Source organism: Neomonachus schauinslandi, chromosome 10, assembly GCF_002201575.2.
Source record: "Neomonachus schauinslandi chromosome 10, ASM220157v2, whole genome shotgun sequence".
Classification (NCBI taxonomy): domain Eukaryota; kingdom Metazoa; phylum Chordata; class Mammalia; order Carnivora; family Phocidae; genus Neomonachus; species Neomonachus schauinslandi.
This window is the reverse complement of record NC_058412.1, coordinates 31,351,412-31,377,069: the sequence shown is the minus strand read 5'-3', so window position 1 is coordinate 31,377,069 and position 25,658 is coordinate 31,351,412. Positions and strand designations below refer to the sequence as shown.

The 25,658-nt window shown below is 37.4% G+C and overlaps 1 protein-coding gene across 2 annotated transcripts in view; it reads left to right on the top strand.

Moving 5' to 3' along the window:
• The window catches only part of MAP4K3 (mitogen-activated protein kinase kinase kinase kinase 3), a 187,134-nt gene extending 171,668 nt beyond the window's left edge, over positions 1 to 15,466 (top strand). For both annotated transcript variants that reach the window (XM_021697774.1, XM_021697772.1), the window contains 6 exons: positions 3,075 to 3,246; positions 6,399 to 6,467; positions 6,550 to 6,642; positions 9,872 to 9,942; positions 12,866 to 12,921; positions 13,776 to 15,466. In XM_021697774.1, coding sequence (XP_021553449.1) covers positions 3,075 to 3,246; positions 6,399 to 6,467; positions 6,550 to 6,642; positions 9,872 to 9,942; positions 12,866 to 12,921; positions 13,776 to 13,863 — 549 coding nt within the window. In that variant the 3' untranslated portion in view covers positions 13,864 to 15,466. The remainder of the gene's footprint in view (positions 1 to 3,074; positions 3,247 to 6,398; positions 6,468 to 6,549; positions 6,643 to 9,871; positions 9,943 to 12,865; positions 12,922 to 13,775) is intronic.
• Positions 15,467 to 25,658: the final 10,192 nt, after the last annotated feature.

Here is a 25,658-nt window from a genome sequence, read left to right as displayed (position 1 = left end):
AATCTATTTTTAATTTCATATCACCATTTATTAACCTCAACATTAAGTAGGGCTAAAGAAATAGAAAAATAACTTCAAGAATTTTGAACCCATTGAGGTGCTATTGCCACAAATCACTGAAACAAAAATTGTTTAAACCAAAAGTTGAAGGGGAAAAATAGCCTTATAAACGGTCTAAAGCAGAACTTCTGAATACAGCCCATTTATGGCAAAAACTGTTTTGTTCTTAGCTCCTCTTTGTTCTTGCCTATTTGACAAAAGCACGCCTTCTCCTAGAGGGAATGCTAAAGTGTACATGGTTTGATTTTTCTGCAGCCCTGCCCTTCCCTGTCTTCTTCCTACCTTTCCCCCTTTAGTCCATTTTAGATACATCCTCTCTATTCCTTTCATTCCTAACCTCTATCAGAATGAAAAATAGTTTCATTATATCAGTGTTCAGAGATACAGTCTGATTAAACCTTAGGATGAATGAATTTGTTGTGTTACCTGATAGTTATACCACTTATCCTGACATAACGAAAGACCCTTTTCTCTATTAAAGGAATTTTAGGTGTGAAGAACATGCAGGAGAAAATATATACTTTGGAGACATGGGAAGCGTAAAAATCATCCATCCACATCTTCTCTTTTCCACGACTTCTCTAGTCCCGGGGAGCCTGGCCCCGACTAATTAATGAGGCCTGTTGCTAGTGTTCTAAGATACTGCACTTAGAATACAATCTCCCTCAAGACTTCGTGCCTTCCCACTTTCCTTAAACTCCCTGAGCTCTCTGTAGGCTCTTACCCTGAATCTTAACCCAACTCTCCTTCCCCTGTCTCTCTACTTCAAGATATTGTGGATATTTTGTTCCTGTATTTGACTTTATTGTGATTAGTATTTATGGTGTTTCTATTCTACAGTCTTATGTGTTCAAAAACATTTTTATCCTTTCTATAGTCTTCCTTCCTCTTAATGACATTTCTGACAGAGTTTTTGCTTTATTTAGACTACATTTTCATCATAAATAAAAGTTAGAAATTAAAGACCTTGCCAGCAAACAACTATGTACTTATTACAAAAACCAGGCACAGTGTTTTTTAACTAGTTAGACAAAAATGAGTAAGATATAGTCACTGGCCTCAAAGACCAATACCAATAGCAGCTGGATTTAGAGCTCTTAGACGGCAGTCCTCTTCTGTTAATGACTTAAAAAACAGTATTAGAAGCTAAATAAAATTATTCAGAATCTCTTGGTTTTCTTACTTGCTGACAAAATAATTAAGCAGAGGCGTTGTTTTCTGCTTTATTGCTCTTATCACATTTCAAAGAGAATTATTTTAAATATTTTGCCATATTAAAAATCTGACCAATTGTAGTCAAAGCCTATTCCCCAGGTAATGGGAAAGCTTCTAGAGAGGGGGTTTGGAGAGTGTTGATGAGGAGTGTCTGTACCCATGGGGTGGAGGCGCTCTGGCAGTCCCAGGGAAGAAGGGATTTGGATAGGAACAGCAGGTGCACAGACAGCTTCACCTTCTAGCCACAAGGACCACATCGGGTTTTCTAACACTGTAAGAATAGTAGTTATGGTAGCCCCATTTCACCTGTTTGTTTTCTCCAGACTTTATTTTCTTTAGAATTTACCAGTTGCCAGATTAAAAAATAAATTCAGTAGCTTTGTTAAATACTAGTAATGCTAACCTTTTGGGAAATAAAATGAAAATACAGCCCATTTGTAAGAGCAACAAAAATATAAATATATTAACACTGAACTTATTAAAGTATGTATAAGACCGATATTTTTATGAAAACAACCTTTTATTGTGAAGAATATTGCTAACACCTCAGAAATCCCCATGGTACCCCCTGCCAAGTCAGCTCCCTTGCTTTCCATTTTTACTGTATAAACGTACCCCTCAACATTAGAATTAATTTTACCTGATTTTTCAACAGTATGTAAGTGGAATCAAAGTATGTATTCATTCATGTCTGACTTTTGTGCAACATCATATTTGTGTCGTTGTTGGATATAGCTGTAGTTCATTCATTTTCATTGCTCTGTAATTTCCCATTGTGTGAATATGCCGAGTAGTCCATCGTTTTATCTATCTGCTGTTGATGGGCATTTGGGTTACTTCCAGTTTTGTTATTTGAACAATACTTCTGTGAACATTTTTGCATATGCCTCCTATGCACGTGCATATTCATACTCTCTGGGACGTATAACCAGAGCATCATTGCAGGGCCCAAAGGGATGCATATCTTCAGCAGGAACAGATGATGTAGTTAACCAGGGTGGCCATACTGTATAATGCTGCCATCACTTTGTGAGCATTTGTCTGCTCCTCTCCTGGTAACACTTGTTATTGTCAGTCATTTCATTTTAGTCCTTCAGGTGGATGTATATAGTCTCTCGTAGTTTAATTTCCTGATTACTGATGATGTTAATGTTCTCCGTCTATTTTTCTAAACTTACAAAATATGAATCTATTTAGTCTCTTTGTAGCAATATAAAAATAATTCTGAAGTTATATAAAATTAAAATTGGTTACATCATAACTGTGAGTTCATGAATAGTCACTTGAGCTATAAGGCTAAATTTCTCTTATTTGTGGTTTTTTTCTGTCCACTCACAAGAGGAGTGTTTCTTGCTAATTAGCATTTCAGTGGTCTTATCCATGTTTGCTCGGTTGGATAAGAAGACAGGAGGATAACTGAAGCGCATCAGATTGGGTGGCAGGAGACTCTGCCACAAAGGGCTGGGGGACCCTGAGCCAGTCACTAAATTTCTGGGTCTCTGTTTCCACCTCTGAAAAGAGAGGGTTGAACTGGTGATTTATAAGTTGCCTTCCAGCCCTAATGTCCTAAAATTACGTGATCTTTAACTTTAAAGAATTTTACGGTGCTAAACCTAAAATCAAATACTTTATAATTTGTATTTTTCTGCATATCCAAAGTTTCTGTGACAAGAAGCAGTCTTTTTAGTAGACAGTTATTTTCTATATTTTCATAAAACTAAAAATTCTTAATTGTGTTCTCATGAAATTATTTGGCTTTTGGTTTCCTTTGTTTAATGTATTTTCGTCTCTCTCTCTAGCACATAGATTTTCCTATACCATGTCCACTTAGAATGTTTGAGATGCTGGTAGTTCCGGAGCAGGAGTACCCTTTAGTCTGTGTTGGTGTCAGTAGAGGGAGAGACTTCAACCAGGTGGTTCGATTTGAAACAGTCAATCCAAACTCTACCTCTTCGTGGTTTACAGAATCAGGTTTGTGATTTTTATTGAATTATTAAGGCCAATACATTTGATTTTATAAATAGTAAGTTTACCATCTCTCTCATTAGGCAAAAACAGTGCATAAAAATCCAATCTAGAATAATTTATGAAACTGTAAAAAGAGAAGATGGCTTGCTTTAAAATAGTGAATTTGTTTGAGACATTTAAAACATCATGCATTCCCCAACCTGAGTATGAATCACTCAGAGGCTTGTTGGCCCCCACTGCCACAGTTCTTCATTCAGTAGATCTGGAGTGGGGCCTGCGAAGTTTTGTTTCTGTATGTTCCCAGGTGGCACTGATGATGTTGATACGGCCACCACACTTTGAGAACTACACATATACACATACGTCAAGCCTAGAAAAGTTGACTTAAATAAAAGGAAAAACTGCATTGAGTATAGTTTATTTTCCATTGTATTCCTGAATTGATACACAGGTACTATGCAATAACTTTGATAAATGTTTAATGATTTGTAATTAGGATATAAATTATAACTAAACAGCTCCTTCTGAAATATTAGAGGGTATTTGAAAATAATTCTTTTATATAAATTGTTTCCTTAAATTTTGATCTGTGTTATCCAGTTACGTAGCAGATCTTTCCTTCATAGCTAGTATCTTAGGAAATATTTCCAATTAATGAGTTTTTTACAGAAATTTGATTATAGTTTGAAACCTTCAGTTTTGTTGTTGCAGTCAGTACAAATTTAGTAAAACTTGTTTCGTGGTAAATAAATCTGGTTGAACTTTTTACACTTTAAAAAAGTGACCTGAACCATCTTTTTTTCTTATTTTTAAAGCACTGTTTATTATGGAGCTCTTTTTGCTCTTTTTCCCTTAAAAAATAACATTGTACAGTGTTTTGCTGTAAAGTAGACAGTGGCCATTTTAGAAGGCACTTTTTACTTATTTAGAGAGCGGGGGTAGGGGTAGAGGGACGGTGGGGAGAGAGAGGGAGAGAATCTTAACTGGGCTCCATGCACAGTGCAGAGCCCAATGTAGGGCTCAGTCTCATGACCCTGAGATCATGGCCTGAGCCAAAACCAAGAGTCAGTCGCTTAACCAACTGAGCCACCCAGGCGCCCCTAAAAGGCAATTTTTAAAGGTCTTGCAGAGGCCCTCTGTCAGAGTCTTTGGGTTCTTAGGGAAATATTAAGAAGCCAGTTTGGCAATAAATACTGATTAGTCAGGAGTTTGTTGGAAGCCTGAGTGTTCACAGAAGGAAAGAAATTAAGAGTTGAGGTGTTTTTGGCAGTGAGAAAAATCACAAACATATTCACAAAAACCTAGAGACAATTACATGACTTACTGAAGCCCAGGACACTTGAAACAGCTTTCCCTTAAGGATACATTGTTGAAGGAAAACATGGTTGGCTCCTGGCAACATATGTGGCTTCTCTGGCTCCCCCAAATTGTACTGCATTCTCCCTTAGACACCCATCTTCCCTTTCAGACAGCGGGTGCACTTCTGCTTTCCTGATCTCTTCCTCCCTATTTAACAGGAAGGCATTGTTGGGTGACTGGTACTTTATTGTTAGTGAATTTCATTTAACGCCTTATTTCTCCCAAGCATTTTAATTTTAAATATTTTTCTACCAATTGTTAAATGAAGGGCTTAATCTCTGCGCAAAAGAATTTTATACAGCTGTGGGTACCTTCCTTCTTTGGAACTTTTTACTTCATTCTCTTACTGTAAGGAAATCCCTTTATTAGAGGTTAAATATGATAAGTATAACTCATCTCTGGTTTTGAGATGATGAGATAAAAATTGAGAGAGAAAGTATAGTTAGACTTTAGAATCATATGAAATTCTAAGCCAGTGGTTTCCTAAACTCTGCTGCAGTTTAGAATCTACCTTCGGAGGCTTTTAAAATTCCTAATACCTCAAGTCATACACACCGCCAATTAAATAAGAAAACCTAGAGGTGGCAGCTAGGCATCAGTATTTTTTAAAGATCTCTAGATGATTCCAGTGGTGACTAATTGATACAAGCAGTTGGTAAAAGCTTACTTTACTTTCTTTCTAGTAATGCTAGACTGGCTTCCTGAACTGAAGTAGATTGTATAGATATGTTCAGATTGTTAACTTTCACTCGTGTGTATGAGCTACGAAGGTCTGATTTACAGGAGACCTATTCTATGTTCTTTCTTTCTTTCTTTCTTTCTTTTTTAAGATTTTTATTTATTTGACAGAGAGACACAGTGAGAGAGGGAACACAGGTAGGGGGAGTGGCAGAGGGAGAAGCAGGCTTCCCACAGAGCAGGGACCCTGATGCGGGACTCGATCCCAGGACCATGGGATCATGACCTGAGCCGAAGGCAGACACTTAATGACTGAGCCACCCAGGCACCCCCATGTTCTTTCAACCCTGGTTGGTTACAGAAGTACCAAATCTAAAATACGTTTGAAGGTCTGAAATATGGCAGTGCTTGGATGGCCTAGGACTAAATACTATGGGAAGTAGAAAACAGTAGACTATACATTATCAGACTCATTCTGCAGGAAATATAAGGCCAGAAACAAAGGCCTATAGCTCAGCAATTTCAGTTTTGATGTTCATACAAAGTTTGGGATATCCTGCTTTTCACTTTATGGCAGATCATCATTTAAACATTCTCAGTTTGTAAGAACTTTGATAAATCATTATGATAAAAATTATGCGTCTTTGCATTTTGGTAATACTTCATACTTCTCAAAATATTTCAGTATTTCTTTTAATTCATTTGTACTTGAAATAATTTGTTTGATTCTGATTCATTCACTTAATAAATACTTATTTCATGTGGTGCTAGGCACTACCATATAATGATGTACAAAGCCTAGTCCCTGGCCTTCTGAGCATAAAAGCAAAAATCATTCATAACCGTAATATAGAAGATTAGACTCCTTATTTCACATATAAATGGAAACAGTGACATCACCAGTAGTAAGGACCAGAGTTAGCGCTCCACCGAGCACTCACTTCGTTTAGCACTGCATTAGTTTAGACCCAAGCAGCCTGGTTCAACCACTACATATGTATAACTAAAAATTTAAATCCATTTCAAATTCAGTGATGTTCAGAATTCTTGTTTTTACATCTCTGTGCTTTCAATATTACTTTTTTTGTGTAAGTTTATTGAGTTTGTTTGTGTTACAGATAGCCCACAGACAAGTGTTACTCATGTAACCCAACTGGAGAGAGATACCATTCTTGTATGCTTGGACTGTAAGTTTTTATTTATGAACATCTTATTTTAACACATTTTTTTAATCTTAGTTTCTGAGTGACTTTTCCCCATCTTCTTTAGGTTGTATAAAAATAGTAAATCTTCAAGGAAGATTAAAATCTAGCAGAAAATTATCATCTGAACTCACCTTTGATTTCCAGATTGAATCAATAGGTAAGTGAAAGTTTTGTATTTCTTGTTTGATTGCAATAAGAGCTGCTTAAAATAACTTACCTGATAATTATCTGAAATTACAGAAACGTATTTACTAAGGACACATTTTTTTTAAATACAGGATATAATGAATATGAGGTCAGTATCAGTCTTCACCTTTATACATTCTCTGAAATAGTTTAATAACTGATATAATCTATAAATAATGTTACCCTCCTTAGAGGCTTGACATTTCAAAAGAAATAATTAAATATTATTTTTCATAACACAGTTATGAATTCCCATTTCCTCCAAACTCCTGTAGAGTTTCCCTATAAGTATTTAAAATTTAGGCCTTAGGGTACTCTGTTGTATTTTTCTATTGTATCTGCTGATCAGAGCATTTTAAGCATCTCCATAAGGAGATCATGGAATCTCCTTGTCATTCTCACATTTTGCTTGACTAGAGTGTTTTCTGAAAAAGGATTTCTGACAGACTCAGTATTCTAAAATGATTAGATTCCAGAAAAATTGGGTAAGAATGATCATAGGTGGTGCTTGGAAAATGAATGAGAGCTAATTCAGTATTTAAGTAGACATAATTTTTTGGTCTTCATTATCAGTGAAAGATATTTGCACATATATATGTTGGTCGAGGGTAGGGCCAAGGGCAGATAGTTCATTTGTCTTATTCCTAGTTCTATTTTTACTCTCTTCTCCAACTAGAATGTCTCTCTGCCAGCAGGCAAATGCTGATGATAAATAATGAGGGAAAGCTCTTCAAGATGTTAAAATGGAATCCATGCTTAAAAACACATAGCCAGGGCGCCTGGGTGGCTCAGTTGGTTAAGCGACTGCCTTCGGCTCAGGTCATGATCCTGGAGTCCCTGGATCGAGTCCCGCATCGGGCTCCCTGCTCGGCAGGGAGCCTGCTTCTGCCTCTGACCCTCCTCCCTCTCATGCTCTCTGTCTCTCATTCTCTCTCTCAAATAAATAAATAAAATCTTTAAAAAAAAAAAAAAAAAAAAACACATAGCCAGGGCCAAAAAGTAAGATAAAGAACGGAAACTCTAAGCAGTATGCAGGCCTGAACCCAACAGAGGTGCTGGGCTCCTGATGATAAAGAAGACTAAAAATATCCCACAGGAGATGGGAGCCAGAACCAGGTTCCTTGCCTAAGGTGCCTAGTAACCAAGACTCTCCCCACCTAAGGCCCGATGGCTTTCTAGGAGATTTTATCCACCCTTCAAAAAGAGAGATGATCCCTATCCTATACAAACTATTTCAGATTATTGACAAAGAAGGAATGCTGAACAAATCACTGCTTAACACTGCTACTAAAATCAAGCAAGATTAGTACAGAAAACAAAATTATCCAGTCTCATGAAAATAAATTTTGAAAAAATCTAAACAGTTTAAAGTACTAACAAATACAATTCCACATCATCAAATAATAGACTTTATCTCAGGAAAGTAAGGATGGTTCATTCAGCATCAGAAAATTTGTTTATGTAATACAGCACATTAAATTTTAAAAGCAAAAGGTCACGTAATTTTTCAGTAAATACACAAAATGAATACAAGTCATTCATGATTTAAGAAAAACAGCTTCTTAGATTAGGAATAGAAGTAAATGTTCTTCATCTAGCAAAGCTTATTTAAAAATATTCATATTTCAATGGTCAAACTCTCCCATTGAAGTCAAGAACAAGATAAGAATACCTGCTGTCATCACATTTCAACATTATCTCACTGGACAAGAAAAGGAAACTATGAGGATTAGAAAGAAAAAAGTAAAAGATCCTTTTTTGCTGATGGTATGATTATCTATATAGAATGTATAGCTCTCTGAGTAAACTAATGAGCCAGTAGGAGAATTCAGTTCCTGGATGTGACTAACACAAATGAATAGCTTTTCAATGTGCCCATAATTATGAAATTTTTGATAGGAAAAAAGATCTCATTGACAATGGCAATAAAATATGTGGAAATAAATGTAATCAAAACATGTTTAAAACCATTATCAGGGATATTCCAAATTATTGTTTAAAAACATAAATGAAGATTTGAACAAATGAAGAACTATACCATGTCCATGGATAGAAAGACTGAATATGAGAAAGGTTTCAGTTCTTTATAAGTTAAACCACACATTTGGTACATTTACAATAAAAATCCTAATAAGATGTTTTGTGCCACTTGATAAGCTGATCTGAAAATTTATATGGAAGAACCAAAGGCCAAGAACAGTAAAATAAATTTTGACGAATACTTGCCCTGCTCCATATTGAAACTTTGACAAAGCCATAGTGATTAAGACAGTGTGGGATCAACACAGGGATAAATAAATAGAACAGTGGCATTAGAATAGAAGGCTCAGAAATGGGCCCACATGTAAATGGAAATTTATAGCATAATATGTCGGTGGAAAATGGGAGACGTTCAGCAAATGATGCTGGTACAATGGGTTATCCGCAGGAAAGAAAATTAGATATTTTCCTCACTGAATCCACACAAAAATAGGTATTTAAATATGTAAATATTAAAACAACACTAATATTTTTAGAAAGTACATATGCCTGTGTCCCAGTAATCCTGTTTCTAGAATTAGAAAATTTGCACATGTATTCAAAAAGAGGCACAGAATGTTTATTATAGATGGTAATAACGAAAAACTAGAAACAATTTTATGTTCATTAGATCACATGTATGGAAGTTGGAAACGTTCAATATAAAGTTTGATATTGTGTAGTAATAGTAAAAACAGGCATGAGAATGACAAGCACCAAATTTATAATAGTGGTTATGTCACGGAGGCAGGAGGGGCTGGAAAGGGATTACAGGGGGTTGTATATGGATGCCAGCTATATTTGGTTTTACTTAAAACAAAAGGCAGATGTGTCAAAATGTTAGGATTTGATGGTAAATAATACGTTTCTGTGCTATTCTCATATTTTTCTGTATGTTTAAAATACCTTATCTCAAATATTGTCATTTTATCAAAACAAAAATGTCAGTAAACAAAACAATATTTTCAAAGAATTTTCTTTTTTCTTGCCAAAAAGATGAATAAGTTCTATCTGGTATATGTATATTTTTAATTTCAAAAGTAAAGATGCCATGTAAATATGGAATAGCTGACATTAGTTATTAAATGAAGTATTGCTATGCAAGATAGAGGGACAAAATTGATGCTTATCAGTTGAACTTTTGTACTATTAACAGTAACTGAGCTGTTCTTGCCTGCTAGTTTGCCTACAAGACAGTGTGCTAGCTTTCTGGAAACACGGAATGCAAGGTAGAAGTTTTAGATCTAATGAGGTAAGTAATCTTTTAAAAATTGTGTCCATTAAATAGTCATGAAACTATCAAATTCTATTCAAACAATTTTCTTTAACTTTGGAAAATTCTTAAATGATACAAGGAATACTTGATATGCTCACTTTATTAATTACTATATTCAGCCTGGTAATTAAATTAATAGCACATACTCCGCAGCGCCTCTTTCTCCATTCACGCAGACAACTTCAGTGCATATTTTATGTGCAGCCAGATAACTCTTAGGCTCAGAACAAGAAGTTCCTAATACTGCTAAAAGTGATTTCCTTTTAACTCTCCCAGACCATCACTTGGAACAACAGTGTGGATGCTGGCTCTCTCTGTCTTGAGGAACCTTTCTACTTTGTATTTCAGAAATAATGACCAGAGTGGGTTTATAAGTAAAGGATTGCACATTCCTTTTTAGCCACCTTGCCTCCTGTCTCTCTTACCCTGATTCACTTGACATTTGTAAGATTCTTTGCCTTCCCCCTCTTTTTAATAGATGGTTTGGTAGAGACATGCAGTTGTATGTTCTAATTGGTTTATTTCTTTTAAGATTTTATTTATTCATTCATTCATTCATTCATTTATTTTAGAGAGAAGGAGAAAGAGAACATGAGCAGGGGAGGGGCAAAGGGAGAGAGAATCCCAAGCAGACTCTGAGCTGAGCGCAGAACCCAACACTGGGCTCCACCTCATGACCATGAGATCATGACCTGAGCTGAAATAAAAAATGAGGCGCTTATCCGACTGAGCCACCCAGGCGCCCCGCCCCTGTTTCTTCCTACCTTAATTTAATTCCAGGAACAATTTAACTCCCAAGTCCTAGGACATACTCAGTTCTGCTCAGCATTTCCAGTTCTGCTGGAAAGCACTGGGGTTACAAATGTGAGCAAGATGTGGTACTTGCCCCCAAGAATATCATAGGCAAGTGAAATCATCAGAAATTCCCCCAGAACTGCCAAACCAATCTCAGTAGTGTAACTTTCATTTTAGCATTAGAGGGAAAGGAGAACCTTAGGTGCCTCAAGCAAGAAAGTAGCTCATTTGTGTCCCAAACTGTCATTCTAAGCTCAGAGTATTTCTTCTAACCAAGTGGACATTTTAGCAGAGCGACCATGAGCATGAGTTCGAGTTGAAATGCCGGGTTCAAGTCTCTGCCCTGCTGTTCTGTAACCGTAGCCATGGCGTATCACTGAACTTCTCTTTGCCTATACTTCTCATTTTGAATTGAGGATAACAAAATAGTACTTACTTCATTGGGTTATTAAGATTAAATGAAAGGAAGCATATGATGTGCTTGGCATAATGCTTGGCTTATAGTGAGTTTTCAGGAAAAGTCAGGGGGCACCTTGTGGCTCAGTCAGTAGAGCATGCATGCGACCTTGGGCCACGGGCTTGTAAGTTCAAGCTCCAGTTGGGGTGTAGAGACTACTTAAAAATATTTAAAGAAAAGAAAAGAAACTTCGTAGCTAATATGTTTCTAGTAGTTATTCCCACAAGAGGGCTTCTCCAGAAGATGTTTTAAAATCACCTGGGGGAATTGAGCAGGGAGATAAGAACAGTCAACAACTAGTAAACACTAGGCAGAGAAAGACAGACACCATAGGCCGGATACCAGAGAGCAATTTAAGAAAAAGAAGATTGTCCAAAAAATCACCTGAGGGGCTTTTTCTTTTTCTTTTTTTAAGATTTTATTTACTTATTTATCTGAGAGAGACAGAGAGAGAGAAAGAGAGCACACAAGCAGGTGAAGGGGCAGAGAGAGAGGAAGAAGCAGGCAGCAGGGAGCCCGATGCGGGACAGGATCCCAGGACCCTGAGATCATGACCTGAGCCGAAGGCAGACGCTTAACCCACTGAGCCACCCAGCCATCCCTGAGGGGCTTTTTCAGATTGTGCCGGCAGCCCTTACTTAATACTGCTCCTCCAAAAATGTTACGTCCTTCCAGTAGGCAAACCCCAAAACACATTGAAGATCAGTCATGATGAGCCACTGTTACTGTAGTGGAGCATGTTGTATCCTTCAGGTGTGCTGGGTTCTGAAAGAGGTTGAGAATCGCTGGTGTTTCCAGAATAACTAATTGTAGAGGTACTAACGGGAATACATTTAGTTTGGAAATCAAATTGTTTTTTCAGCCTACAAAATTGTGGGGAGAAGTTACTGCCATTATAATTTGGAATGTTTTGCATTCAGTAAGCAACAAATAGTGGGTTTTTCTTTCTCCCATAGACTTAATCTTTAATTCCCCAACTGGTAATGGGTCACACTGAGGACTTCTTAAAGGATATCTGCCATCAGAAAATACTATTTCAGGAGACTGGGAGAGCTATGGGAAAGAAAAACCATCTGTTGAGCACTGCCTTAGCTACTACTTCTGAGAACACTGCACAATACTGCTGCAGGGTAGAGCTTTTCCCTCCTGTTTTACAGAAGGCAAAACCATTTTCAGCCAACTACTACCTTGCCCAGTGTCATAGCTGCTAAGTGGGAGAACCGGGATTCAAATTCCAGTCCTGAGTTTGTCCCATCATACCACAGTGCAGCCTTGAAGTAAAAGGACCAGATCTAAGTGGCTTGCTGCCGCCGTGGCCCTGCTGTTAGCATTAACGTGACTGACAGAGGGTTCTGATAAGTAAATGGACTGCGTGCTTGCTTTTCAGTTTTTCCCTTGAGGTCTGTAATTTAGTAAGTAAATAGTTTTCCTACTCTCCTATTTTATGATTAATTCAAAATTAGGCACGTTTTTCCTAGACTAACAAACTGATGTATCTGTGTGCTGACTTAACAAACTAACAGTCATGCAGGGATCTATTTTCATCTTAGGAATTACGTTTCCTTTCTATAGAGTTATAAATTAAATGCCCATATAAAATTTTGTGCCTTTAATTCCAGAAATTAAGTTTATATTTTAATTGAACAGGTAACACAAGAAATTTCAGATAACACAAGAATTTTCCGACTGCTTGGATCTGACAGGTATGGGAAGGGGTTGTATTAAATACATAGTACTTAATGTGTTTTATAAATCCAGCATGAAACTGATTTCTTTTTCAAGGGAATTGAAATTTCTACAGTAATACATTCAACATTGTATTTTTCACACTAAAGAATTCACAAGTCAGGAAGTTATAAAGCCTTTGAGAATGCGCCTGATCTTCCAAGTAACAGGAATATATAGATCTATCAGTACTAATTTTGCATTAAACGTGCTGTCTAAAGGATGATTTATAGCACAAGAAAGAGGAAATACCCATATACTAACAAACAAAATTTTTTGGTTTTAGTGCCAAATAGAATTTTTGGGTTCTATTCTGATAGACTTTCTGATTCTTTTTTTTTTTTTTAAGATTTTATTTATTTATTTGACAGAGAAGAGACACAGCGAGAGAGGGGAACACAAGCAAGGGGGAGTGGGGAAGGGAGAAGCAGGCTTCCCGTCGAGCAGGGAGCCCGATGCGGGGCTCGATCCTGGGATCATGACCTGAGCCGAAGGCAGACGCTTAACGACTGAGCCACCCAGGCGCCCACACTTTCTGATTCTTGAACGACAGGTTCAAGAATACTTTCTGAGAATTAAGTTCCCCCAAATTATTCCAAATACGGGTTTTCCCTACATCTGACTCTTCGAACAACACTGGCTTAGAGAGTGGTGGGCAGCAAAAGTACTTCCTGGAGCTGGAACTGGTTCTTTAATCATAGTGATTTGCAAATCATTTTCTGCCCACAAATCAAATAAACAGCATTTATAGAGGCAGAAAATGAAGAAGCAATGGAAAATGTTTCTGCTAACATTAGTTTTCAAGAATAACTTGTTTGTTTATCACCTTTAGGGTCGTGGTTTTGGAAAGTAGGCCAACTGATAACCCCACAGCAAATAGCAACTTATACATCCTGGCGGGCCATGAGAACAGTTACTGAGGACGGCTGTGCTTCAACAGTCAGTGTGAGAAAGAACGAACACGACTGCTGCAACAGGGACAAATGCTTGCAGCCGTCCGGAGCTGCGGTGCCCGGCTTCAGTCACTTGTAATTTATTGTGGCATGAGATGAAATGGGGAGGATTTTTGTTTTAAGTGGTATGGATATATTTAGCATATTGAACCACACAAGTGCTTATTAATTCATTGTTATGTAATCTTTGTACATACAGGGGTATTTTTCTGTGAAACTTCATATTGCTGAAGACATACACTAAGAATTTATGTAGATAATGTACTTTTATGAGATGTACAAGTAAGTGTCTTATCTGTACAGATGTAAATGTTGATGAAAATGCAATTGGGGTTAATATTTTAAGAATTCTTGGTATATTCTTGGGTGTGGCTATATTACAAAATGGGATGCTGGCGATGAACCCATACATTTAACACTATTGTATTTTTATTATATGTAATTTAGTAATATGAATACAAATCTTGTAACTTTCAAAATTGTAATGGAGGCTATAATCATTTTATAATCTTTTTAATTTTAATGCAAGTACACTGGTGTTTATATTTGCACAAAGTATTGATATGTGATGTATTAAGTCACAAAGGTAAGCTGTGACATTGTCAATATGCATTTGGCTCCACAACATGTTTTTTAAATGTATTTGGATTGTTTTCTATGTGAAACAAACCAATTAACCACCTGTTGTAGTAACTGGTCTTTTTATAATTAAGCAGAATCCTCTAAGATTCTTTGTCTGTGCTTAAAAACATACCTTTGAAAAAATTTTGAATCACAGAATAGCGGTACCGTGATGTAACACTGCAGTTGTCTGAATTACAGTATGCACAAAGAATAAATTAGCATCATTAAAGAGTCCACACTAAACATTTCATAGAATCACATTGAAGAACTAAAACATTCCATAGAGTGGAGTGGTTCAAATTTCTAGTGAAATCTTTATTTTGGTTGGCCTTATTTTATGATCATTTTCATATTTTTTTTGACTTAGAGTATTAACACACGGCCAAAATAGTTTAGTTACTACCTCATATAAACAATATAATGGTTACTACACATCACAGGAACTTAGTTTTGGTTTAAAGTCATTTTTGATTGCTTTTTTCCAATGGAATATGTATATACCAAGTTTTAGCAAAATGCACACCTTGGCTCTTTTTTGGTATATGTTCTTTATATTTTAATGTGGGTATATACACTAGGAACAAACTAAATTGTGATTTATGGTCATTTATTTTAATTGATAATACTTTTAAATATGTTCCTGATTGTACATAGTGTAAAATAAACATGTTTTTTAACATGCGGTTGTATAGTAGCTTGTCATCTGGCTTAATCTGTATAGAGTAAGACTAAAATATATTAAGGAGAAAAACAATTTTTTAATTACTCTGCATTGAATCCTACATACCCATTCTGGTCCCTCAGATCATATTTTTGTTTGATCTGTCATCTCAGTTTCATAAAGGGGTATCTTTTATAGAATATTCAACTTTCTGATCAGGAAAACCAATTAAACATTCATAGTCTTAATGGAGCAGGTGTCGGCAAACAGCCTAATCCTGCTCACCACCCGTTTTGTAAATAAAGCTTTATTGGAACACCACACCACATACTCATTTATGTATTGTCTTTGGCTGTGTTTGCGCTACAGTGGTTGCAAGAAAGCCGTATGGCTTACAGAGCCTTAAATATTTACCATCTGACCCTGTATAGAGCAAGTTTGCCGACTCCTGAGTTACAGAAAGGAACGGGAGGGTGTTGGGGAATGCAGTTCTAGAGACTAAAGAAGGGGACAGTTAGGTGGGAAGAACTGGATGGTGGATCATGAGGCACCATTTCTACCTTTGCTAGTGCACTACCCTTCTCTGTGACTTTAGGTAATCTATTGACTCTAGAACAGTTTCCTTATCTAAAAACATGACTTCTAAATCATACAGGTGTTATTAGTCATAGCAGTTGTGTATATGTATCACTTTTCCCAAATAAATACATTGTCACTGATCTTAGCATTAATGACTGAATAATGACTTTTAAAAACACATCTTTGCCAGTATAACATTATTGTCGACTTGTTGAAAAACAGAGACTCATGGAAAAGATTTTCAAGAAATCAAGATTCTGTTCTTGGCATTTATTGACCAGGTTGTTGATCCGTTTTCTGGGCCACTGTTTTTTCTAATTTCCAAGTCCTGTAAGTTATATAAACGGTCACATCTCAAAAAATTTAACAATCATATTTAACTGTCAAACACTTGGAATTATTTCCAGAAAATACACAACTGGTTTGTGTGTTACTTGTGGGCTTTTTAAAAACATAGACCCCTGAAATCAATCTTTGGGGGCTAATAAGCCCAATAACCTATTATTTTTATAAAGTCATGCAGATTATTCAGATGTGCAATCTCTATGTGGGAAACATTGGTTGACCTGAATTTAAATCAGTTTTCTGAGGGTGGTCGAAGGATCACATGCATCAGAATAATCTTTGATGACTGTTAAAAATGCAAATTTTATAGCTCTACCTAGTAACTTTTGATTAAGGATCTTTATTCATTCAAAAGGAAAAGAGCCACTCACCTAAATGTTGGAGAGAATATATTTCATCTTCATTTAAGTTCAAGCTATCTATCTTATTAGCTAGTTTCTTAGTAGTATTGAGAAGAATGAGATCAGTTGTTTCTGGGCCTGTTGGCTGTCATTCAGCTTACACTGATTTCAGGAGAGATTGGGAAAGAACGGGCAGATAGTTTTCACCATTACTAGAAACAAAGATGAAAATGTGTCTATATACAAAATAATGGATAAGCACGAAGAGTATTACTTGAGGGAATATAGTAAGTCCCCAGTACATGTATCTGTGCTAGGTGTGATTCTACATGCTTTACACAGATTGTCCCATGGAAGCCCCAAAACAGCCTAGTGGGTAGGTATTGTTAATGCTGTTTTACAAATGAAGAAACTGAGGCATCGAAAGCTTAAATAACTTGCCAAAGAATATAACTGATACGTGGTGGAGCTAAGATTTGAACCCAGGCCACTTGGTTCAAAGTGTATACCCTTAACTACTATACTAAAGTATGTATTACACAGAATACAAACAGTATATCCACTGCCCTCTAAAATATATGAAGCATTTTCCCCCCAGAAATTAGATGGATTTTCTCCAGGAGCTGGATTTCAAGTTCTGATTTTCACAGTCTCTGCAACAAGAGAAATCAACTTCCTATCTTAATTTTTTGGCTTTACCAAGAAGAATTTTGAATTGAATTTTCAATTCAATTTTCAATTGAATTCTCTTTATTCAAAGTGTTTTGTATTAGAATAAAAGGATTTGCATAAAATTACAGTTAAAGCTTATTAAGTAAGTCTAGTCAAAACTCATTGCAAAGACTTTTTTTTTTTTTTTACTTTTGTGAGATAACTCCGTTATTTAACCAACTTACACATCACTTACAGTGTATCCAGGCACCTCACTGGCGCTGGAAAAAGGATGGAAAAGGCATCATTTCTAGTATTCAAGGAGCCCACTTGGATGAAAAAAAAATTTTTTTTAAAGGTACAAAAGGCTGCGCCTAATTATACTTTGGGGAAAAGAAAGCCTTTGTGTGGAAAGTTATATATAAACCAGGTTGTTAGATGAAGGGTTTATCAAGTGCAGTACAAAAGGGTGGTGAGCTGTAGGCTAGACTAAGCTTCAAGGACTCTGAACGCAGGTTCCTGGAGTAGTGACGATAAACGCAGCTGAGCTTGGTTTAGAGAACCTGGAGCACAGCAACAGGCACAAAGCTAGAAAACAAGGTTGAGCCTGACTGTGGAGAGCTTCCTAATGAGAAAAGGAGCTAGAAGCTCCACTTAGGAACTGCAGCGATCAGACACACGCGCATGAAAACAGGCAGCTGGGTTTGTGCATAGGTGATCACTCGTATCCTTACGGAGAATATTTTCCGTAGCATGATAAGGGCAGAAATGAGTCGATGTGAGTTTATGTAGATTTGGGTTTATTGGGAGAATGCTTGGTCTTGAAAGAGAAAGGAGATAAAAGGTTGTCTCTGGTTTTATTTTCGAAGCAAATGAAGCAAATGGAAAACTGAAGATGAAGAAAAGAGTACAGTCACCTGAAGGAAGAAGGGGAAGTATGACCACCCTAAATCCGGCATGATGGGGAGCATTTTATTGATGCTAAACAAGTATGTATGCGCTTATTAACGTAGTATTTTTAAGTTCGTATTTGGGAACAAGAAGGGTAAGCTTTCATAAAAATGATCTTGTGCAGCGTTAATGCATTTACTTCGATATGGCATTCATCGCATTATTTGCTTGACTTGCTTCCCCCTGGGTGGCGAATCTGCCTCATTCTGAACCCGCTCCAGATACTACCACAGTGCCTGCTGGATTGTGAACACGGCAGCAGCGCGCCCCACAGCTGAGAGCCGCCTGTCACGGGAAGGCCTCCACGAGTTTGCGAAAAAGCTCTCTGGACAGTAAAGCAAGACTGAAAAGTAATGACTAATAAGAGAGGATCTGACAAACTGAAGGTCTCGGCCCAGGCAGGGAAGCGGCCTCATTTCACCGTTTACACGGGCTTCATTTTAAGTGCGCTTGAGGCCTTGGAAAGGAACCGGACTTCCTACAATCACGGCGTTCGCGGAAAAGTAGTTTAAATGTTTCCTGAGCGCCTTCCTCAGGGCATCTTCAGGGCTCTGGAGCAGAAACGGCCGCCGCGTCTGCACCCCCGACGTTATGGCTCTGCCCGGAGGCTGCCCCGTGAGACGAGGCGGCGGAGCCCGGGCTTCCCGAGCGGCGGGCGCCGGAGGAGCTCCCCGGAAGCCGCCCGGCCCGCGCGCCCTGAGCGTCCGGTTGCCCCGGAGACGCCGCGGCGCTACGCTCCGCAGTTGCTGGGTGGGTGGCGGCCCGCGCACAGCGACATCGGCGCCGCTCCGGGCTGCGCGAGGCGGCGTGGCGGGCACCACGGGTCCGCGCCGTAAGTGTGGGTGCTGGCGGCGGGCGGGGGGCCTGAGGGAGAGAGGACCGGGGTCTGCATGCACGCTCCCAGAAAAGGGAAAGTTCCTGAGGGCAGGGGAGCGGGGCTGCCTTCCCCTCCGGTAGCCTCCGGAGGGACAGGCAGGGTGGGGGCGAGGGCTAGAGGTGACAGGGTGCTCGCGCCGGCCGCACGCCCCACTCGCTGCGGCTCTCTGGGGGCTAGGGGGAGGTGCGGCCCTGGGGAGGCGAGCGGCTGCGGGAGGGCGGCCGGTGGGGGCAGAGGGGGCAGCGGGGCGCACCTGCGCTTTGGGAGACCCAGGTGTGGCCAAGAAGCTGGACTGCCTTTGAAGGGTCTAGACGGCTTTAGAGGCCTGGAGGTAAAGTGAACTACGCCAAGCTTCCAGATACGTGAACATATGAAATGTGATGTTTTAAACAAAATTAGTTTCTTGGGTTATATAAATTATATGGTCTTCTGGTTTCCTGGAGATGCTTTTAATTAACCTGATTGTACTATCACCAAGATGTTTATTAACAGGTGTGTGTACTTTCGAAGTTCTGTAATTCAGTGTTATGTTCATAAGACAGATGCAGAATGCGTTTGCAGCCCATCTTCCTGATCAGTTCTATTAAATATGAATACTACAAGTTTGGGTGCATTGGAAACAATAAACAACATAGCACATTGTGACTTTAAGCCTGCAGAATTTAACTGGGCTGGCCGGGTCTTGAAAAAGTCTCCTTGCTTCCCTCCTTCTTAACACTGCTGTTTACACCAGTTTCCTATAAATTTAAGATTAGGAGATTAACAAATATTTTTTTCACCCCATTACTCTCCCTTTCTTAATTTTGTTTTGCTTCCGCCAGTGCATTCCATAGGCTTACTTGAGCCCTCAGGACCTGCTTTGTGATACAATCATGGAAAATAATCTGCCTCCCAGTGTTTCCTCTGTTTCTATGTGCATCATTTCCTTCAGACTAAGGAAATTAAACAGAAAACTTTCAAAGAATTTAATGATCCACTCAAGTATCTTATCTACTCAAATATCTTTCTATATTTACCAATGGGCCCAAGTCTATATCTCTTTTTGCCTTTATACACAGAACTTGATTAATTTAACAGTCAAGTATTTGGCAAATTTTGAAGTCAGGAGGCCCCTTAGCCAAGAGATATGTAAGTTCAGTTGAAGTCACTAATGACTATGAAAAATATTTTCAACCGGTTTCATCTGTTCCCTGTCAGTGGCTATATCACTGCTTGATCTTGATTTCCTGCCCAGATACTGTATTAACAATCAAAATGTGATTATTTCCTTTGCTTAAAGAAGAAAATTATTTTACATATTTAGCAGAAAGGTTAGAGAATAAAATTATGGCAGGACTTCAACAGGTTGAGCACCTGCTGTGTGCCGGCCAATGGGCTAAGAAGGCAAGTTAGGTGTAATGAATAAAGTGTAAAAAAGGAGCGGGAGAAATTGTGAACATAGAATGTGTGCAGAGAAAGAGCTTGCCTTTAGGGATTGGGGAAGGATAAAAGAAAAGACATTTGAATTGAACTGCAAAAGATGAGGATTCCAGGGTCAGAACTTCCCAGCAGTGGCGTAAGCAGAGACAGATCTGAAAGTGTTTGGGGAAGAATTTGAGAAACAATATGGGAAAGGTACATTGGGACCGGAGTGTAAAGGACTGTAAGTATCCTGCTGTAATCTGAACTTTATTCTGTGGCATCAGAGGCCATAGACATTTTTGAGGAAGGACAATATATGACTATGCTGATGTTTGAGAAAGATGTTTTTGGTGTAACGGAAATAGATATGCAGAAGAAAAGTGAGTTAAGACCCTTCAGTCGCACCATATGTAGGTTTTTTAAATAGCTTGATTTGATTTGATATAATAATTTCAAACTTGCAAGAAAAGTACAATGAACCCCCATACATCTACCTTCATTAATTGTGCTCCATTTATTTTATCATTTCCTTTCTGTCTCTCCATGTATAAATACATGGATGTTAATTTTTCTGTACCTTTTGAGAGTAAGTTATAGACATTATGTGCTTTTACCCTTAAGTAGTTCAGTGTGTATTTCCTAAGAATAAGGACATTTTCTTACATAATCACAGTACAGATTACCAAAATCAGGAAATTTAGTACCTAATCCACAGTCAATAGTTAGATTTCACCAGTTATCCCAGTGTTACTCTTTACGATGTTATCCCATTCTAAGATTCAATTTTAGGATCACACATTATATTTCATTTTCATATCTTTTTAGTCTCCTTCCTTCTGGAACAGTACCCTGACCTTTGTCTTTTATGACCTTACCATTTTTTTAAATAACACAGGCCAGTTATTTGTAGGATGCCAAAGTTTTGTCTACTTTTTTCTCATGATTCGATTCAGGTTTTGCATTTCGGGCAACAGTACCACAGAGGAGATGCTGGGTCCTTCTCAGTGGTGCATTTACCTTTTCTAGAAATTTCATGTAAATGGAATCATACAATATGTGTGGGGGAGAGTTGTCTGGCTTCTTCCACATAGCATATGTTTTCAGTTGTGTTTTTTTATGCTTATCACATAATAGCATGTACCAGTACTTTCCTTTTAATGCTGAATAAGTATTTCATTGCATGGATTTTCATTCATCGGTTAATGGACATTTAGTTTGTTTTCTATTGAAGCTCTTATGAATAATGGTACTATAAACACTTGCATGCATGTCTTTGTATAGGTGTATATTTTTATTTTTCCTGGGTAGATACCAAAGAGTGGAATTGCTGTTTATGTTTAACTTTTATGTTAAATTTATGGTTAACTTTTAAGATATTACCAAACTGCTTCCAATGGAGCTGTGCCGTTTAACATTCCCACCATTGATGTGTAAGAGTTCCAGTTTCTATACATCCTTATCAATCCTTGATATTGTCAGTCTTTTGGATTTTACCCATTCTGGTGTGTGGATAGTAGTATCTTAATTTGGTTTTAATGTACATTTCCTAATGATTAATAACATCCTTTCATGTGCTTATTATTAGACATTTATATATCTTCTTTGGTGAAATGTCTCTTCAAACCTTTTGTTCATTTTTGGGGTGACTCGGTAGAGCATGAGACTCTTGATCTTGGGGTTGTGAGTTTGAGCCCCATGTTGGGGGTAGAGTTCACTTGAAAAAATCTTTTGTCCATTTTTAACTTGGGTTATCCGGCTGCCTGTTGAATTGTAAGAGTGCCTTATGTATTGTGTATACAAATCCTTTATCTAGTATTTTCTTTAGTCTGTGGTTTGTTTTTTTCATTTTTTTAATGAAGCGTTTTTTTTGAAGAGCAAAAGATTGTAATTTTGATGAATTCCATTTTATCAGTTTGTATGTATCATGCTTTCAGTGCCATACCTTAGAAATCTTTGCCTAACTTAAGGTCAGAAAGATTTTTTTCTATATTTTTACTAGAAGTCAGTAGTAGTTGTGGCTCTTATATTTTGGTCTGTGATCCATTTTGAGTTAATTTTGGTGTATTATTTAGGTATCTAAATTCTTTTGTTTTTATTTTTATTTTGTTACATATGGATACCAATTGTCTTAGCATCATTTGTTGCAAACAATAGTCTATCTTCATTGAATTGCCATGGCATCTTTGTCGAAATCAATTGGCTATAAATAAAAAGGATTATTTCTTGACTCTCTATTCTTTCACTGATATATATGTCTATCTTTATGCCAATGCCATATTCTTTTGATTTATTATAACTTTATGGTAAAATTTGAAGTCAGGTATTATAAGTCTTCCCAGTTTGTTTTTATTCCAGGTTGCTTTGGCTGTCCTGGGTACTGTGCATTTACATATAAATCTTAGGTTCATCTTGTCAATTTCTACCCCCAAAAAAGTCTATTGGGATTTTTATAGGGATTGAATTTAATCTGTCAGTGAATTTATGGAGAACTGACATCTTATTGAGTTTTCCAATCCATGACCATGATATTTCTCTCCTTTTATTTTTATCTTCTTTAATTTCATGAGCAATATTTTTAATTTTCAGTATACAGGTCTTACACTTCACTTGTTAAATTCATTTCTAAATATTTTATTCTTTTGATGTTATGAGTGGAATTGTTTCCATTTCCTCTTCAAATTGTTGCTAGTGCATAGAAACACAATTTATTATTGTATATTGATCATGTATCCTACTACACTGCAAACTTGTTCATTAGTTCAAGTTGTTTTTTTATAGATTGTTTAGGATTTTTTACATACAGTGTCATGACATTTCCAGAAAATGACAGCATTGCTTTCCATTTCCAATCTACATAACTTTAATTTCTTTTTCTTGCTTTGTTGCAGTGGCAAGAACTTCCAATACAATGTTAAATAGAAGTGGTAAAAGCAAAATTGTTTTCCCAGTATTAGGGGGAAAGCATTGTCTCTCACCCTTAATCAGGTTAACTGTACATTTTTCACAGATGCCCTTGAGGAAGTTCCCTTCTATTCCTGGTTTGTTGAGATTTTTATCATGAATCAGTGTTGGCTTTTGTCAAATGCTTTTTTTATGTCTATTGAGATGGTCATGTGGTTTTTGTCTTTTATTCTGTTATGATGCTCTTACACATTATTGATTTTCAGATATTAAACCAACCTTGCATTCTTCAAATAAGTTCCACATAATCATGGCATATGATCCTTTTTATATGTGTCTGGATTTGGTTTGCCAATTATTTTGTTGGGGATTCTTGTATCTATATTCATGAGAATAATGATCTGTAGTTTTCTGGTAAATTCTTAGTCTGACTGCATATCAAGGTAATATTGACCTTATGGATTGAGTTAGGAAATGAAAGTTTCCTCCTCTTCTATTTTTAGGACTAGTTTGTGAAGAATTGGTATTAATTCTTTTTTGAATGTTTGGTAGAATTCACTTACGAGGCCATCTGACCCTTTTCTTTGTGGGCATAATTTTTATTATTCAATGCATAAAACTATTTGTATTATTCTGTTAACCATTTTTAATTTCTATAGGTGATTATGATTTGAATAACTTTTCTCTTTTTTCTTAGTCTAAAGGTTCATCAATTTTGTTGAACTTTTTGAAGAACCAACTTTTTTTTTTTAAGATTTTTCTTTATTTGTCAGAGAGAGAGAGCACAAGCAGGGAGAGTGGCAGGCAGAGGGAGAAGCAGGCTTCCTGCTGAGTGAGGAGCCCAATATGGGACTTGATCCCAGGATCCTGGGATCATGACCTGAGCTAAAGGTAGACACTTAACCAACTGAGCCACCCAGGCGTCCCAAGAACCAACTTTTTGTTTTATTGATTTTTTTGCTTTCTCTGTTGAGGAGTCAGTCATTAAGCATATTGTTCCCTTGTACATGAATGGATCTCTCTTACTGTTTTCAAGATATTCTCTTTATCTTTGGTTTTTGACAGTTTGGCTATAATGTATCTAGAACTGGATCTCCTAATATTTATCCTACTTGGGATTCATTTAGCTCTTGAATCTGTTGATCAATGTTTTCCATTAAACTTGGAACATTTTTGGCTGTTATTTCTTTCAATATTTTCTTCTTCTCCTTTTTCTCACTTCTCTTTCTGGGAATGTCATTACATTTATGTTGGTACTATTGATTTTGTACCACAGGCCTCTGCGGCTCGTTCATCTTCAGTTTTTTTTCCCCTCTCTTGCATACTAGTCTTTTTCTATTAATCTGTCTTCAGATTCATTGATTCTTCTGCCATCTCAAATCTGATGTTGAACCCACCTAGTGAATTTTTCATTTCAGTTGTACTTTTCAACTCTAAAATTTCCATTCAGTTCTTTTTTTTTTTTTTACTTTTCATTTTGCTGTTGAGATTTCCTATTAAGTCATTGTCTTATTTTTCTTTAATTCTATAAATTATATTGCTTTAATTATTTGAACATATTTATAATTGTTGCTTTAAAATCTTTGTCAGCTAATAAAATAGCTGGATCCATTCAGAATCCATTTTTATTGCCCCCCTTTTTTTTCCCTGAGTATCAGGCACACTTTCCTTTTACTTAGCATGTCTCATGATTTTTTTTAATTGAAAAGTGGACACTTTAGATAATATATCTATGCTGGATTCCAATTTTCTTCCTAGGGCCTTATTTGTGGGTTCGTTTTGTTTTTGTTTTTGCAACCTGCCTGTATTCCAGCATCTGTCCCCTTCCAAGTGTGTGACTGTTGATATCTGTGTTCAGTTTTTTTATTTTTTTAGCCTGGCTCTCTAGGACTCACCATTGTCTGCATAGTTTAGTGGTCACCAATAATTTGGGCAGCAGTGGGACTTAAACAACTCTAGCCATAGTCTTTCACCCTCTTAAGTGGATCAAAGGATCAGTGTGTACGTTGGAGAGTGCATTCATAGTTCAGTCAGTCCTCAAATCTGCCTCAACTTTAACTTCCCTCACCTTCCCTGTGCATTCCTCATAGTTTCTCAGTTAGCCAGAGATATGTAAAGCCAACCTAACCCTTCTATTGGTCTTTCATTTCCATGATCTTCCCATAAATTTTTGGCTAGTCTGCAGCTCACCCCTACTGGAACCACATCCTTAGGCTTTGAAAGCTGTGGGGATTTTCCCCATTTGTTTCCTACTGAATTTGTAAGAATTTTACTGACAGTATTGTCACAGGTTTTCAGCCTGTCACAGGTTTGAGCCATGTCAAGCACATTTTCTCTTGGAGTAAGGCTTCTGGTTCATGGCCAGTTCACAGTGGTAGAACTGCCGCACCTGCTGAGCTAGGGGACGGGGGTAGAGGAAGAATGGCAGCAG